General features: G+C 38.6%; 1 protein-coding gene across 1 annotated transcript in view; it reads left to right on the plus strand.

Annotated features, from left to right (window-relative positions):
• Adamts20 (ADAM metallopeptidase with thrombospondin type 1 motif, 20) overlaps window positions 1-15,463 on the plus strand; it is a 108,433-nt gene that overhangs the window by 16,129 nt on the left and 76,841 nt on the right. Inside the window, exons 4-7 of the mRNA XM_013018720.1 lie at window positions 10,102-10,361; window positions 11,378-11,461; window positions 12,001-12,125; window positions 14,245-14,285. Of these exons, the coding sequence (XP_012874174.1) occupies window positions 10,102-10,361; window positions 11,378-11,461; window positions 12,001-12,125; window positions 14,245-14,285 (510 nt within the window). The remainder of the gene's footprint in view (window positions 1-10,101; window positions 10,362-11,377; window positions 11,462-12,000; window positions 12,126-14,244; window positions 14,286-15,463) is intronic.

Below are 15,463 nucleotides of genomic sequence, written 5' to 3' on the forward strand. Positions count from 1 at the left end.
GTTATTCCTTTTATCTACTTTACTGTTGAATTTAGGGGATGTTTACCGTTTACTATTGTAAGCAATGTTGCTGGGAATGGTCCTCATCTCCTATGCCTCAAAGTTTCTCCAGGATATACCCATAGATACTCGATAATTCCACATTGTTTTACAAGGTGTTTTTATATGTGAGGTATATTATTATTATTGTTTTAACATTAAAAGTTTCAAGCTACTGAAGATTGATAATAAGAACCTAAGAATCATAGATTTCTATACAGGATAAACCACTTCTACTTTGTATACAAGTGTTCATCAAGAATTGTGTCCAGAGCTGGGCACTGGTGGCTCATGCTTATAATCCTAGATTTTATTCAAAAGAATCTGCAAATAAAAGGCAAGTAAAAAACAGTGGGATTTAGTTTCATTTTAATCATAATATGCTTTTCCTGTAAAGACTTACCTAGTAAAATGTAAAAACAAAAAAGCTGGTCACTGGTGTTTAATCCTTCTTACTCAGGAGGCTAACATCTGAGGACTGAAGCCAGCCGGGGAAGACAGTCAATGAGACTCTTATCTCCAATAAACTAGTCAGAAAAAGCTGGAAGTCTTGCTGTGGCTTAAGTGGTAGAGTGCTAGCCTTGAACCACAGAAGTTCAGGGACAGGACCCAGGCCCATAGTTCAAGCCCCAGGACTGGAAAAAAAAAAAGCAGTACCTCTTTTATTGATTTTTTTTTTTAATTTTTAAGGACTAGTAGCCTGGAACACTGCTTACACTGGCCTAGAACACTATATGGGTATGTGCGTACATGTGCGTGTGTGTGTGCGTGTGTGTGCGTGCATGTGTGTGTGTGCTTGTCCTGGACCTTGAACTCTGGGCCTGGGCGTTGTCCCTCAGCTCTTCAGCTCAAGGCTAGCAGGCTAGCACTCTACCACTTGAGCCACAGCGCCACTTCCGGCTTTTTTCTTTCTGCTTATGTGGTGCTGAGGAATTGAACCCAGGGCCTCATGCACACAAGGCAAGCGCTCTACCACTGAGCCACCTTCCCAGCCCCATCCCTTAGCTTTTTTGCCCAAGGATGGTGCTCTACCACTTGAGCCACAGCTCTACTTTCTAATTTTTGGTGGTTAATTGAAGATCAGAGTCATAATAGACTTTCTTGCCTGTGTGGCTTTGAACTGTGATCCTCAGATTTCAGCCTTGTGAGTAACTAGTATTAGGATTTGGAACTAAAAGCCAGAAGACTGAAAATTTTCTTAATTGTGTAACCTTATGTTAATTATTGTATAAGCAGAGGTTTCATTGTGATGTTTCCACACATGCATATAGTGATTTGATCCTATTGCTTTTTCTTATCTCTCCTCTTTATTTATTTTTACCATTTAATTTTATTTATTTTGTTGCCAGTCCTGGGGCTTAACTCAGGGCCTGGGCACTGTTCCAGAGCTTCTTTTGCTCAAGGCTACCACTCTACCATGTGAGCCACAGCACCACTTCCGACTTTTTCTGTTTCTGTGGTACTGAGGAATTGAACCCAGGGCTTCATGCATGCAAGGCAAGCACTCTACCACATTCCCAGCCCCCCCCTTTTTTTGGACCATTTTAATAGACTTAGTTATTCAGTATTTTATACATGCATATGAAGTACTGTGATCATATGTGTCCTCCCTATCATCTTATTTGCTCTCTCTACTCCCACTGGATTCTCCACAATACTTTCCTTTTGATATGCATGTCATTCTCTGTCTGTCTGTCTGTCTGTCTGTCTGTCTGTCTCTTTGTTGAGGTCTATTTCCTAGACTGGCTTATTTCACTTAACATGATGATCTCTAGTTCCATCCATTTTCCTGTGAATGATATTTATTCTTCTTTATGGCTGAATAATGCCCTATTATATTTGTGTATATACATATGTGCATATACTACATATACATAAACACATGTATACAAACACATGATATATTTATCAGTGAATACTTAGACTAAGTCTATTGCTTGGCTCTTTTGAATAGTGCTGATATGAGGATGGATGTGCAGGTATGTCTATTGTGTGTTGACTTACATTCCTTCAGATATATATAGCAGGATAACGTGGTAGTCGTGCTTTTAGTTTGGGGAACCTTCATACTGATTTCCACAGTGACTACATTAATTTATTCTGAGAGAATTATTCTTGTCAGCATTTGTTATTGTCTTCGTGATAGACTCTGAACGGGATGAGATGGAATTTATTTATTAATTTACTTACTTACATATTTATTTTTGCTGGTCCTGTGTCTTGAACTCAGGTGTGTGCATTATCCTTGAGCTTTTGTGCTCAAGGCTAGCACTTTATTCCTTGAGCCACAGCTCTATTTCCAGCTTTGTGTGGTTAATTAGAGATGAGTTTAGTAGACTTTTGTGCTTTGAACATTAATCCTCAGATCTCAGTCTCCTGAGTAGCTAGGATTAGAGGCGTGAACCACCAACAGCTGGGTGGAATTTAATTTTTTATTGATGATTTATTGGTCCTTTTTTGAGAACTATCTATTCAATTTACTCAGCCATTTTTAACAGGATATTAAAAAATTTACTTATTGTATATTGTGGACACAAATCCTCTGTTGGATTAATACCACCCCCTCTTAACATCCCCCCCCCCCGCATTCATTCTGGTGATCATTTCCTTTGATGTGCAGAAGCTTTTTAATTTGATGCAATTAAATTAAATTTATTCTTGGTATTATTTCCTGAGCTTTTAGAGCCTGATTTAGAAAGTCCTTGCCTACATCCTCAAGTTTACCCCTTTGTTTGTCTTCAGTAGATTCAGACTTTCAAGTCTTACATTAAGGTTTTTGATCATTTTTAATTGATTATTTTGTGCCAGCACTAGAGCTTGAATCAGAGCCTTGCATTCTTGCTTGGCTTTTTTTTCCCCTCATGGCTCATTCTCTTACCATTGGGATCATAGTTCCAATTCTGGCTTTTTTTCTGTTTAATTAGAGATGAGTCCCATGGATCTTTTTGCCTCAGACCTCAGTCTTTTGAGTCACTAGCATTACAAGCATGAGCCACTAGTTCCCAACATTTAATTGGTTTTTCTTTGTATGCTATGAGATACAGGAATCTGTCTTCAGTCTTTTACTTGTGGATATCCTTTTTTTTCATTTTCAGTTCCATGTATTAATGAGACTGTCTTAATTCCACTGTGTGTTTTTTGACACCTTTGTCAAAAATCAGCTGGCTGATAATTATCCATAATTAATTGATTATGGGTAATATGAGTATCCATGGACATGAACCCATTAGATACTCCATACCTCTAAAGGTCATCATCTAGTGAGGAAAACTGAAAATATAAAAACCTATTCTCTTTCTTTTTCCCACCCCCAAATCCTTCCTAGCCTCTCATAACAAGATGGCCTCTACTTCTATAGATCAATATTTTAGCTTCCAGATGTGAGTGTAAACAAGTGGTGATTACCTTTTTGTGTCTGACTTACTCACTTAGCATTGTGTTCTGCCATTCCATCTATGTTGCCACAAGTGGCAGAATTTAGTTCCTTTGTATGCCACCACAACACGACAAATATGCTAAGATCTGGTCTGTTTCCTTTTGTAAATCAAGGTGAGGTCTCGGTATCTCTAACTGAGATGCCTTAGAGCTAAGAGGGTCAGGAAGTTACTAGAAATGAGTAGTTAGGACACCAAGATGTCCACAGGGCACTGTGATAAATGCATATCCCGTATACAAGGCACTCTAGGAATGTGGGACCAGTCTTGCCAGATCCTGGGTATGTTATAGAGAAGTTGAAAAATCTGGATTTGTTTTTAAAAATGAGACAGCTGAATAGAGTTTGGTAGATATGTAATCTCTTGGTGTTTTCTGAAATCAATGCCATTTATCATGTTTTATAAATGTATGGGCAGAGAAGAAGGTGAGTTTATCTAGAGACAGAGAATCATAAACATGGCTATGACCATGGCAGTATTTTGAACCAATAACTTGTGAATGGTGTTTTCAAGAGTCAGTTCAGACTTCTACATATAGAAAGAAATGACTATGGAGATTTCATTTTCTTGCCCATGCTTTCTTTGAGTCTACTCTCAAAGGCCATAATGACCTTCTACTTGCCAACAGCAAGGATTTCTGTCTGTTTTATTATTGCGGGGGAGTGCATTTTACTCTATTGGTCGACTTCTCCTGCCTATTTTCCCTCTTTCTTTGACTTTTGTAGTATATTTTTCTTTCTCAATTTCTTTATCTCTTTCTTTATCCTTCCTTCCTTCCTTCCTTCCTTCCTTCCTTCCTTCCTTCCTTCCTTCCTTCCTTCCCTCCCTCCCTCTCTCCCTCTCTCTTTCTCTTTCTCTCTCTTTCTTTCTCTCTCTTTCTCTTTCTTTCTCTCTTTCTCTCTCTCTCTTTCTCTCTCTCTTTCTTTCTTTCTTTCTCTCTTTCTTTCTTTTGTTCATTCATTAATTGGAGATAAACTCTCACAGACTTCTCTGCCCATTGTGGCTTTGAACCACAATCCTCAGACCTCAGCCTCCTGAGTAACTAACTGGATTAAAGGCATGAGCCAGGGATACTTGGCTTGTTAAGCATTTCTTAAAGTGTTTTTCTTAGTGACCATTGTTTTGGTATAGTTTTTACTTCATATTTTTATTTTTATGTAAATCTTCTTGGCAATCCATCTCTAAGACATGGCCACATACTATGGGTTAGCAGTAGGTAACATAACATCTAACTCCTCTTTTCTTTTGTAACTGTATAAACTACTCTTTTTTGTTGTTGTTGTCGGTCATGGGGCCTGAACTCTGGGCCTGGGCGCTGTCCCTCAGCTCTTCAGCTCAAGGCGAGCTCTCTACCACTTGAGTTACAGCGCCACTTCCAGTTTTCTGGTCATTTATTGGAGCTAGGAATCTCACGGTCTTTCCTGCCCAGGCTGGCTTTGAACTGCGATCCTCAGCTCTCAGCCTTTTTTTTTTTTTTTTTTTGGTCCGGTCATGGGGCCTGAACTCTGGGCCTGGGCGCTGTCCCTCAGCTCTTCAACTCAAGGCTAGCGCTCTACCACTTGAGCCACAGAGCCACTTCCGGCTTTTTTCTTTTTGCTTATGTAGTGCTGAGGAATTGAACCCAGGGCCTCATGCATGCAAGGCAAGCTCTCTACCACTGAGCCACCTTCCCAGCCCCTAGATCTCAGCCTTCTGAGTAGCTAGGATTACAGGGGTGAGCCACTGGTGCCTGGCTTAGACTACTCTTTTTTTAAAATTATTTTATTGTAAAGATGCTGTACAGAGGGGTTACAGTTACATGAGTAAGGTAATGAGTACATTTCTTGTTGAACATTGTTGCCCCCTCCTTTCTTTTTCTCTTACTATCCCTTACCTCCCCCCATAGAATACTCTTGAACTGAATTTCCCAGGTTATCTAACACCATGCCCCAGATAGATGAAATCATTCCAGGTATGATTCATATAGTAGAATCACAGACTTATTATTGTTTGTGTGTGTGCTGGTACTAAGCTTGAACTCAGAGCCTGAGTGCTGTTCCAGAGCTTTTTCATTCAAGGCTAGCACTCTACCACTTGAGCCATACCTCCACTTCTGGCTCTTTGGTGATTCATAGAAGATATGAATCTCACATACTATTGTACCCAGCCTGGCTTTGAACCATAATCCTCAGCTCTTACCTCCTGAGTTGCTAGGATTACAGATGTGAGTCACAGGCACCTAGCCTTTTACATCTTTTAAGTATAGGGGCAGGCTGAGATACTAATACCAGGCAAGAGACCAGCCTTTCTTAAGGCTTTAAACTTATACTTGAGAAATTTATGCCTGTTTTCAACTCATAATCCATGCAATAATCTTGATTTTACTCAATGGGGAAATTTGTCTTCTATACAACTTGGCAACAGGACTTGAGGGTTAACTTCTTGAGAATGTGGAATTAAAAAGAAAGTTAGCTCTGTGACACTGCCTGGTATGTTTTCTTATTTGTCAGCATGCATGTCCCGTAAGTTCTTGTTGTGTATAGACTCAGGAAGAGTCATCTGGCAGGTGGTGGGGAGCGGGGAAAGGTCTCTTATGTGGTCACTTTTCTTTCTGGGCTGATTAATGAATGGATAGTACTAGATTGGTCTTTGCCCTAAATAGACCGTACCAACCTGGGTATCAATTGGCTTTGTATTTCTGTATTGCAAGGAAGATCCAACCCTGTATTTTCATATGACTATGACTAGCACAATTTATTCTTTAGTGCTTACTTGTTTTTTATTTAGTGTTTGCAAAGGAGCAGCAGTTCCCAATATGGGTGGTTGTGTCATTCTTTTTGCTCTATGTGGCCTTTGCAGGAGTCATGTGATGTGGCACTCATCGGTACTGTGGAGGGAATCCACATTCATTTCTTTGTTATGTCACTTGCTCAGCTGGTGGCTGCTGAAATTTCACTTCATTCGTCTCACATGTCTGTGCTTTGAAAATGTACACTGTCAGTAACTGATTCAGGGATGCAGAGGAGACCAGTGATGTCATGATTCTTCTATGCTTCAAGTTGGAACTAGCCAAAGGCAAATTCACAGACTTCTGCACACATCACCAGGGCAGAAAGCTCTGCTGACTCACGTGTAATACTCTCTGAAATAAAGCATCTGGAACCATGATACAATATTTGGCCTAACAGCCGTGATTTGAGAATAATGGCTGAGATCACTAATGGCATCGAGAAAGCAATAGAAGACTGTAGGTATGAGTGATTTTATGTCCTAGAATAGCCAATGAATTTCAAAGTAAGTATGTTCCAGATTGGTTTTGCTTTGGTTTGTTATGGATGCTCTGGAGTTTGAATTCAGAGCCCTGTACTTTCCAGGCTCCCCTCCTTTTTCTAATAGGGTCTCCTTTTTGTTTTTAATATGAGATAGCCCAGACAGGGATCTTTCTAACTCTACTGTGTAGCTGGAATGAGAGACAGAAGCTACCACACTCAGCTTTGTTGGTTGTGATGGGGATTTCACCAACTTTTGTCCTAGCTGGCTATAAACTCCTATCTTTGCCCCCCCCAAAACCCCCCAAAACAATAACAGTAACTGGGGGCAGAGGCATGAGCAATGCCTCTGAGATAGATTTGTATTTTATTAGCTATGCTACCACTATCAGATTGCCTACCCTTTCTATTTTATATTACCTTATTTTATTTACTTTTTGTATCAGTACTGGGGTTTGAACTCAGGGCTTGGTTCACTGTACTTTAGCTTTTTAGCTCAAAGCTAGTACCCTACCACTTAAGCCACAGCTCTACTTCTGGATTTTTGGTGATTAATGAAAGATAAGAGTCTCACAAACTTTGTTGCCAGGGCAAGCTTTGAACTATGATCTTCAGATCTCAGCCTCCTGAGAAGGTAGGACTACAGCCTTGAGCCACCTGCATCTGCCCGATGTATCTTTACTTTCTTCATCCTTATCCTTTATGTTGCTTTCTACAACATTTATTAACCCCTTAGAAACCCAGTGTTTCTCAGTCTTTGGGAGTTTACAGGTTAGCCATGTTGTCTATTGAATGATGAGCTGATATGGAGACTTTCTCTTATGAAAATCTTACAGTAAGGACCACCTACCCTCATCTTGAATAAGGATGAGATAAACATGTATTTCTAAGCATAGAATTTTTTCAGACATGAAGATGAATGACAAGGACAAGAAATTGAAGACAGTGGTACCGGTTTGGGAGGCTCGTTATATCTACTTTGTCATTCTTAGTTCTATTCCTTTTCTAAGATGAGAAAGACCTAAATGAGTTTAGTGGTGGGGTCAGTTTTTGCAAGAGAGGCAATGTAAAACACATTTTGAAAGAGCAATAGCAAAGCCTGGTGAAAATAACACCAAAGGCAAGGAAATGATAGCTAAAGCCCAGCATTAGTTACAGTTTCCAGTGTGAATACAACTATTGAGGCTGGCTCACATAAATAAGAACTGGGAAAGCTAGTAATGGGGAAGAAAATGGTGAATTTAGTAATGCACAATTTGGACCACAAGACATTTGATATATGAACTTCTAATCACATTATTGTCTAATAGTAATTGTTAGTTGTTTTTACTTTATTTTTGTGCCAGTACTGGGGATTGACTTAAGGGCCAGGGTACTTTTCCTTAGCTTTTTTGCTTAAGGCTGGTTCTCTACCACTTGAACCACAGCTCCACTTCGTTTTTTGGTGATGAGTCTCACAGCCAGCCCAGGCTGGCTTCAAAACACAGTCCTCAGATCTCAGTCTCCTGAGTAGCTAGGATTATAGGTGTGAGCTATCAACCTCCAACTTAGTTGTTTATATTTTATGAATTGTTACTGTTGATTCAAATCCGTCTCCTTGCATTATACCATTGTGTTGTGTAAGCGTTGTAAAGGTTGATGTAATTTTTTAAACATATTTTATGTTCTAGTAGGCAGATTATAATTGTTGCATGGTGTGTATCATTTTTATTTTGGTTTGCTCTAAATTTGGGATCATAATATGCTTGTTAATAAAGGACAAGCTCTCACTTAAGCATTTGACTTGGTGTAACAGAAATAGGAAGGGAAGTAGTGTCCAGAAGTGTTGTACTTGGACTAGAAAAGGTGCTTCAAATAATAGCCATCTATCTGGGCATTTGCAAACCTTGCTTACTGTCATTTCCCCCCCTGCACTGCATAGATCATGATATTAAGTGTTTATAACCTATTAAGTATTAGTAAATACTATCTTAAAAGTTGCTATTTTTGTTTGTTAAAATCACACTAAGAATAAAAGCTCATTGTAATAATTTAAAGGCATTGGAAGGTTAAAAGGAAATTATCACGTGGATTTTTTTATCCTCATCTTATATCTTATGATCCAAAATGGCCATTGTTAAAAGGGAGTGATCCTACCTTTATGGCTGACTAAATAAGTTCTATTAGAATATCTTAATAAAATTTATCAGATATATTTAATAAGTAATGTTTAATAAAACTTATTATGATATGTTTCAGATATCTTAAAATCTTAAGCTTACATGCATGCACATAGTATTTTTACATATATGAAGTTAGAACTTGGCTTTATTATTTATTATTATTGATATTGTTTATTTGGCTTATAAATGACCTAGGGTTTTTTAGTTCTCACTTGACTCCTCCATTTTTCTTTTGAAAATCCTACTATCAAACAATTTGCAGGAAACAAAAAAGAGAGGAACATAATGAGGGAAAAGGAAACAGGACAAGCACTCACTTTACTCATGGATTTTTGCTACTAGCATAATAATCAAGAATTTTAGGCTAGGTTTTAGTAGCTCACGCCTGTAATCCTAGTTTCTCTGTATCTGAGATCTGAGGATCAGGATTCAAAGCCATTCTGGGCAGACAATTTGAGACTCTTACCCCACTTAACCAACAAAATTTCAGAAGTGTATATATACCACATTTTGATCTGTTTATCTACTGAGGGACATCTGGGTTGGTTCTATATCTTAGTTATGGTAAATAATACTGCAATGAACATGGTTGTGCTGGTAGCTTTAGTGTGGCCTTGTTTGTGATCATTTGGGTAAATGTTAGGAGTGGGATTGCTGGATCATAGGGGAGCTTTATGTGTAGTCTTTTGAGGAACCTCCATACTGCTTTCCAGAGTGGTACATATACACAGTGGAATTATATGCTTCCATCAGAAAGAATGACATTGCCTCTTTTGTAAGGAAATGGAAAGACTTGGAAATAAATCATATTAAGTGAAGTAAGCTAGATCCAAAGAAACATAGGCTCCATGGTTTCCCTCATTTGTAATAATTAGTATATGTCTAGGATAGTCCTAACAGAGGATCACAGTAGCTCAATAGTTATGTATATATGACCAAATAAAATGATTATAATTGAAATGAGCTCCAAGATATGAAAACAAAAAAAGAGACTCAGATACAGTCTTGGTAATCCAGACTATGAAGATGGAAGCATTTTATAAAATTTTAATTACTATGATTAGTGATACTTATAAAAATACCATACAATACTATTTTGAATAGTAATTTGTCCTTTTATTGTTTCATATTGAAAACAGATGGGGAAGTAATCAATATTTTGGCTTTCTTTTGGTCAAATCTAATTTAGACTCTTCCTTTATTCTTTTATTCTCCCAGATTATCCAATAAAGAACATCACTTTACCCTTTCATAATCACAGCTATGTGAGTGAAGATCTTAGCCAAATGAAAGAAAGGGTTTTTAGGATCTCTTCAGAGAACGTGTCCTTGGAAGTGGAAGGAAAACAGTCACATTCCAGGAACAAACGTTTTTTATCATATCCAAGATACGTAGAAGTCATGGTGACAGCTGATGCCAAAATGGCCCATTTCCATGGGCAGAACTTGCAGCATTATGTGCTGACCCTGATGTCCATTGTAAGTACACTTATCTAGACTCTAATATTACCTAGAGGCTTCACCTTTTCTTTGAACTCAGGATTTCAACTCAGGACCTTTTCTGCCTTGCACTAGCTCAGCTTGCTGGCTTGGCTGGCACTCTACCACTTTAGCCATGCCTCCAGCCCAGCTTTGTACTGGTGATTTGGAAATGGAGTCAGTTCAACTTTTCTGCCTTGACTGGCTTCCATCTGCAATCCTCCAGATCTCAGCTTCCTAGACAGCTAGGATTATAGGCCATGAGCTATCTTTATTTACATATAACTTGTGTGTGTGTGTGTGTGCATGCGTGCACACGTGTGTGTGTACACTGGACATGGGGCTTGAGCTCAGGGCCTGGATATTGTCCCTGAGCCTTCTTGCTCAAGGCTAGTGCTCTGTTACTTGAACCACAGCTCCACCTTCAGCTTTTTTAGTGATTAATTGGAGATTAGAGTCTCATCAACTTTCTTGTCTGGGCTGGCTTTGAGCCTCATTCCTCAGATTTCAGTATCTTGAGTACTAGAATTACTGGCATCAGCACCCAACTTCTATAGTCTTTTAAAAATACAATCCTAGATGAATCTATTTTCATGGATCCTAGTAATATTATGTGTTAAAAATAATAATCACATTCAAAATTGGAAATATGCAATACTATGAGAGAGAATATGAAGTAAAACTACCAGAATAGGAAATACTTGTGAGTTTTGTGAAATTTTATGGTCAGCTAAGTCATGGATAATGATCCAGAGTGAAGTGACTGTTTTGCCGAATTTTGTCTAATAGTTGTTTAAATGCAGCTTCTACTAGTATTAAGTAAATATAGATGTAACTGATTCCTGGGCAGATCTTAGTAGCTAGGGTTAGGAGGCTGGTTTCGAAGCTTTGCTTCATATATATACACATATGTACATACACACATATATGTATGTATATACATGAGTATGTATCATATGTATATATATATATATATATATATATATATATAAAATCTTATGTTCTTTTATCTACAGGTGGCAGCAATCTACAAGGACTCAAGTATTGGAAATCTTATAGAAATAGTAATTGTAAAATTAGTTGTCATTCACAAGGAACAGGTAAGAAGGAGGTCTAAAATTAGGAATTTTTTTGTCGTAGCATTTTAGATCACCAAAGTCTTATTCAGAATGAGATGTGTGTGTGTGTGTGTGTGTGTGTGTGTGTGTGTGTGCGCGCGTGCCCCATTACTGGGGTCTGAACTCAGGGCTCAGGCACTGTCCCTTAACTTTTCACTTAAGGTTGGTGCCACCACTTCTGGCGTTTTGCTGGTTAATAGAAAATAGGAGTCTGACTTTTCTGTATGAATTGGCTTTAAACTGTGATCTCAGATCTCATCCTCCTGAGTAGCTAGGGTTGCAAGTGAGAGCCATTCTTCGTTCTGCAAAGTTAATTCTTTTTGATCTTCCATATTTGATAGTTCCATTGGGATCTGATTAGCTTCCGTTTCAATCAACTCAACTGTTTGCTTCAGTCTAAGAGGGCAAGGCAGTGTTCTTCCCCCCCTCAGCCTGTGAGGTCACTGTTGAGTGATTGCATGGATGCAGGAGGAAAGACCACAGGGCTGGTGTTATTTTGAATTGCTCCTTGTCTTGTGCAGGAAGGACCGGTCATCAATTCCAACGCAGCTGCCACTTTACGCAACTTCTGTTTATGGCAGCAAACCCAGAATGTTCCTGAGGATTCCCACCCTTCTCACCATGACACGGCTGTTCTCATTACTCGGTATGGCATTGAAAGAAGACTAGTGTTCTTTCTTCCTGCTAGTTCCTGTGGCCTTCACTCCTCACCCATTGGTTGCGCATGGGCCTTGACCGGGCAGAGGCATGGGTCTCTTCCTTCACACTCAATTCTACTCAGTTAGCTCGTTAGGAAATCTGCAAAGTCAGTTTGCTGAGTGATGGTTTCAGCTGGACAAAATAATTAGTACTAGGATAATTAGGAATGATATCTAGAAATTAATGACATGAGCATGTTTCAGAGTAGATAGGACATAAAGTGGCTGCATTTATTTGATTATCCTCTTTTGGGGCCTCCTGTACTACTTACTCTTTCTTCCCTCCCCCCCTCTCTTCTTTCCTCCCTCTTTCCTTCTCCCCTCCTTCCTCCTTTCTTTCTTCCTTTCATTATCTAATGGTGTATCTATGTATTTATATATCTTCTATTATGTACCTATCATCTATCATCTATTGGTCATCTCTGTCTGTCTGTCTTCCTATCTGACTAATTCTGTTTCTGTCTATTATATCTATCTATCTGTCTGTCCGTCTGTCTTCTGTCTGTCTATCCCTGTCCATCCATTTATCGATCTGTCCATCTGTCTGTCCATCCATCCATCCATTCATCCATCTTCCATCCACAATTCATCTATGTCTATCTGTCTATCTATCTATCTATCTATCTATCTATCTATCTATCTATCTATCTACCTATCTATCTATCTACCTATCTATTGATCGATTGATCAATGGATCTAACTACCTACCTATCTACCTTCCTATCTACCTACCTACCTGTATATCTATGACTTGCTTTGGTGTTCAATGCATGTCATAATTCCCAGGCTGCTTTTCTAGGCTTCTTCTTACTACTATTCCTGTGAAAACAGATTTCTAGTTATGCTGATGTTATTTCCAGTTTACAAGCACCGTTGTTCAGTACCAATCCATGACTTGTTTCAGCAACATGATGGTATAGAGTTCCTAGGTTTGTTATGTGGCTGTTTGGTTTGTTAATGAAGGAATGTCTTGGGTGTTGGCCTCAATGGAATGTCAGCATTAGTACCATATACTGAAAACCTTGTGTCCCTGGTGGCACAGGTGACAGGCATTATATCTACTTTAGATCTTTATAACACGAAAGCAGCATTAATTTATGCACCTCTATCAGTGTCCATGGTCTTGCCCTGGATTGATGATAGAGATCATGTGGCAAAAGATGACAGTAGTCAATTTAAGAGAAGAGGAAAGGGATATGAGAAGAAGACATGGTTGGTGGGCAAGAAAACTGTCAAAATTGAATTGTCTGTGACTAAGTAATGCAGGAGGGAAAAAAGTTAAATAACTTCATAAAGTCTGAGAGCATTGATATTTTGCTTGTTAACTGAGTTCATAATGATCTTTCAGGATTGTCAGATAATATTATAAAGGCAGTGTTAAGACAAAGAGATGAAAATATAGTGAGGACATTTTTGTGATGAACTTGCTTAAAGCTCCATCTATTTTACACCATGAGCTTCTAAGCTTATTCATATGCATAGATGGGGCATTGCACAATGCTACAGTATTTTTGTATAAAATTCTAATGTTATTATTAAGGTGTCTTTGTTGAAATTTTTTTATTTAGAAGTTTTTTGATTTTTTTTAAAATAAGTTTTTTATTGTGAAAATACTGTACAGAGGGCTTACAATTGCATGAGCAAGGCAATGAGTACATTTCTTATCAAGCATTGTTGTCTCCTCCTTTGTTTTCCCCCTACCATCCCTTCCCTCCCACCTCCACAACTACTCCCCATCCCCCACTCCCCGCCTAAATTGTAAAGTTCATTTTTAGACTTAGCGTCTTGTACATCTCATTGTTGCAATGGGTCCACCTGTATCCCTGTTTAAACAATTTTTTTTTCCTTTCCACCCCCCAAATTATACCACCATCAAATACAGTGAAAACAGGGGTTATACTGTCGGGGAGGGGGCATACATTTGTTGAAGTTTTTTGAGAGCTTAATAAGAACCAGTTTGAGGTTGGCAAAAGCGGCAATAGCCATGCCATAGTAAAATCTTTTTTATTTGTGCTCATTGCCAACATAGTTTCTGAAAATGTTTCAAAATAAATCTTTTTCTTTAAGGCAAGACATTTGTGGAGCGAAAGAGAAATGTGACACATTAGGTAAGTTACTTTGTTCACTAAATTTAGCTAATATTGAATTCAGTAATTGAATTAGCATATTGAATTCAGTAATTCAATTATTCCATAATTAAGTTTAAAAAATTGACCTGTTAATAATTTTCATTAGTTGTTTTGGTAAATTATTATAGTTATTACTGTTTTTCTTGGTTTTGTGCTGAGGCTTAAACCCAGGGTCTGGATGCTCTCCCTTAGCTTTTTCACTGGAGGTTTACCGTTTGAGTCACAGCTCCACTTCTGGCTTTTTATCTGGGAGATAAGAGTCTCACTGACTTTCCTCGCCAGGCTGGCTTTGAACCATGATCCTCAGATCTCAGCCTCTTGAGTAGCTAGGATTATAAGTGTGAGGCACTGGTGCCGGCCAATCACCGTTACTTGATTCTGCCTTTGTAAATTTTACAAAATAACAACAACTAGTATGTTGTAGGTCTCAATAATCAGATATTGAGTGGTGTGTAAAGCTTTGACTGATTTAATTTGCGTTTCGTAGAATATAAAATAAATAGCCATGAGCCCACAGTGAAGCATCAGAACTCGGACACAACTATTGCTCAGCCTGTGTTCGCTCCATACTCTGGCTCTTTGCTTTCTCAAACAGTGGCCACCACCGTGAATTCCATCCTTGCCAATTCCTCCCATCTTTGGAAAAGTAGAAGTATTTCTAAATAAGAAATTACTGTATTTTACTTCGTTTTGAATCTTGTGGTGGTGGTTTATGCATTTATGCTTCTATGTTACGTGCCATTCATTATTCTCTATCTGTTCCCTCTCAGTAGAGTTGAGCTATTTCCAGCATTTTTCTGTTACGAATCTTGCTGTAAGATTGAGGGTGTATTCCTAAGATTCAAATTACTGTCACTAGCCAGGTGCCAATGTTCATGCTTGTAATCCTAGCTACTCAGAGGGGATGAGATCTGGGAATCATGGCTTGAGGTCAGCCCAGGCTAAATTTTAGTGAGGCTTTTATCCTCCATTAACCATCCAAAAGCCAGAAGTGGACCCATGGTTCAAGCGGTAGAACACTAGCCTTGAACAAAAAAGCCAAGGGACAGCATCCAGGCTGTGAGTTCAAGCCCTAGGACTGATACCAAAGTAAAAATAACTGCAATAACAATAATAATTGCTGTTATTAAGAATGATAATGTAGGTTGAATATCTCT

This window comes from Dipodomys ordii, unplaced genomic scaffold (assembly GCF_000151885.1).
Source record: "Dipodomys ordii isolate 6190 unplaced genomic scaffold, Dord_2.0 Scaffold42, whole genome shotgun sequence".
Classification (NCBI taxonomy): domain Eukaryota; kingdom Metazoa; phylum Chordata; class Mammalia; order Rodentia; family Heteromyidae; genus Dipodomys; species Dipodomys ordii.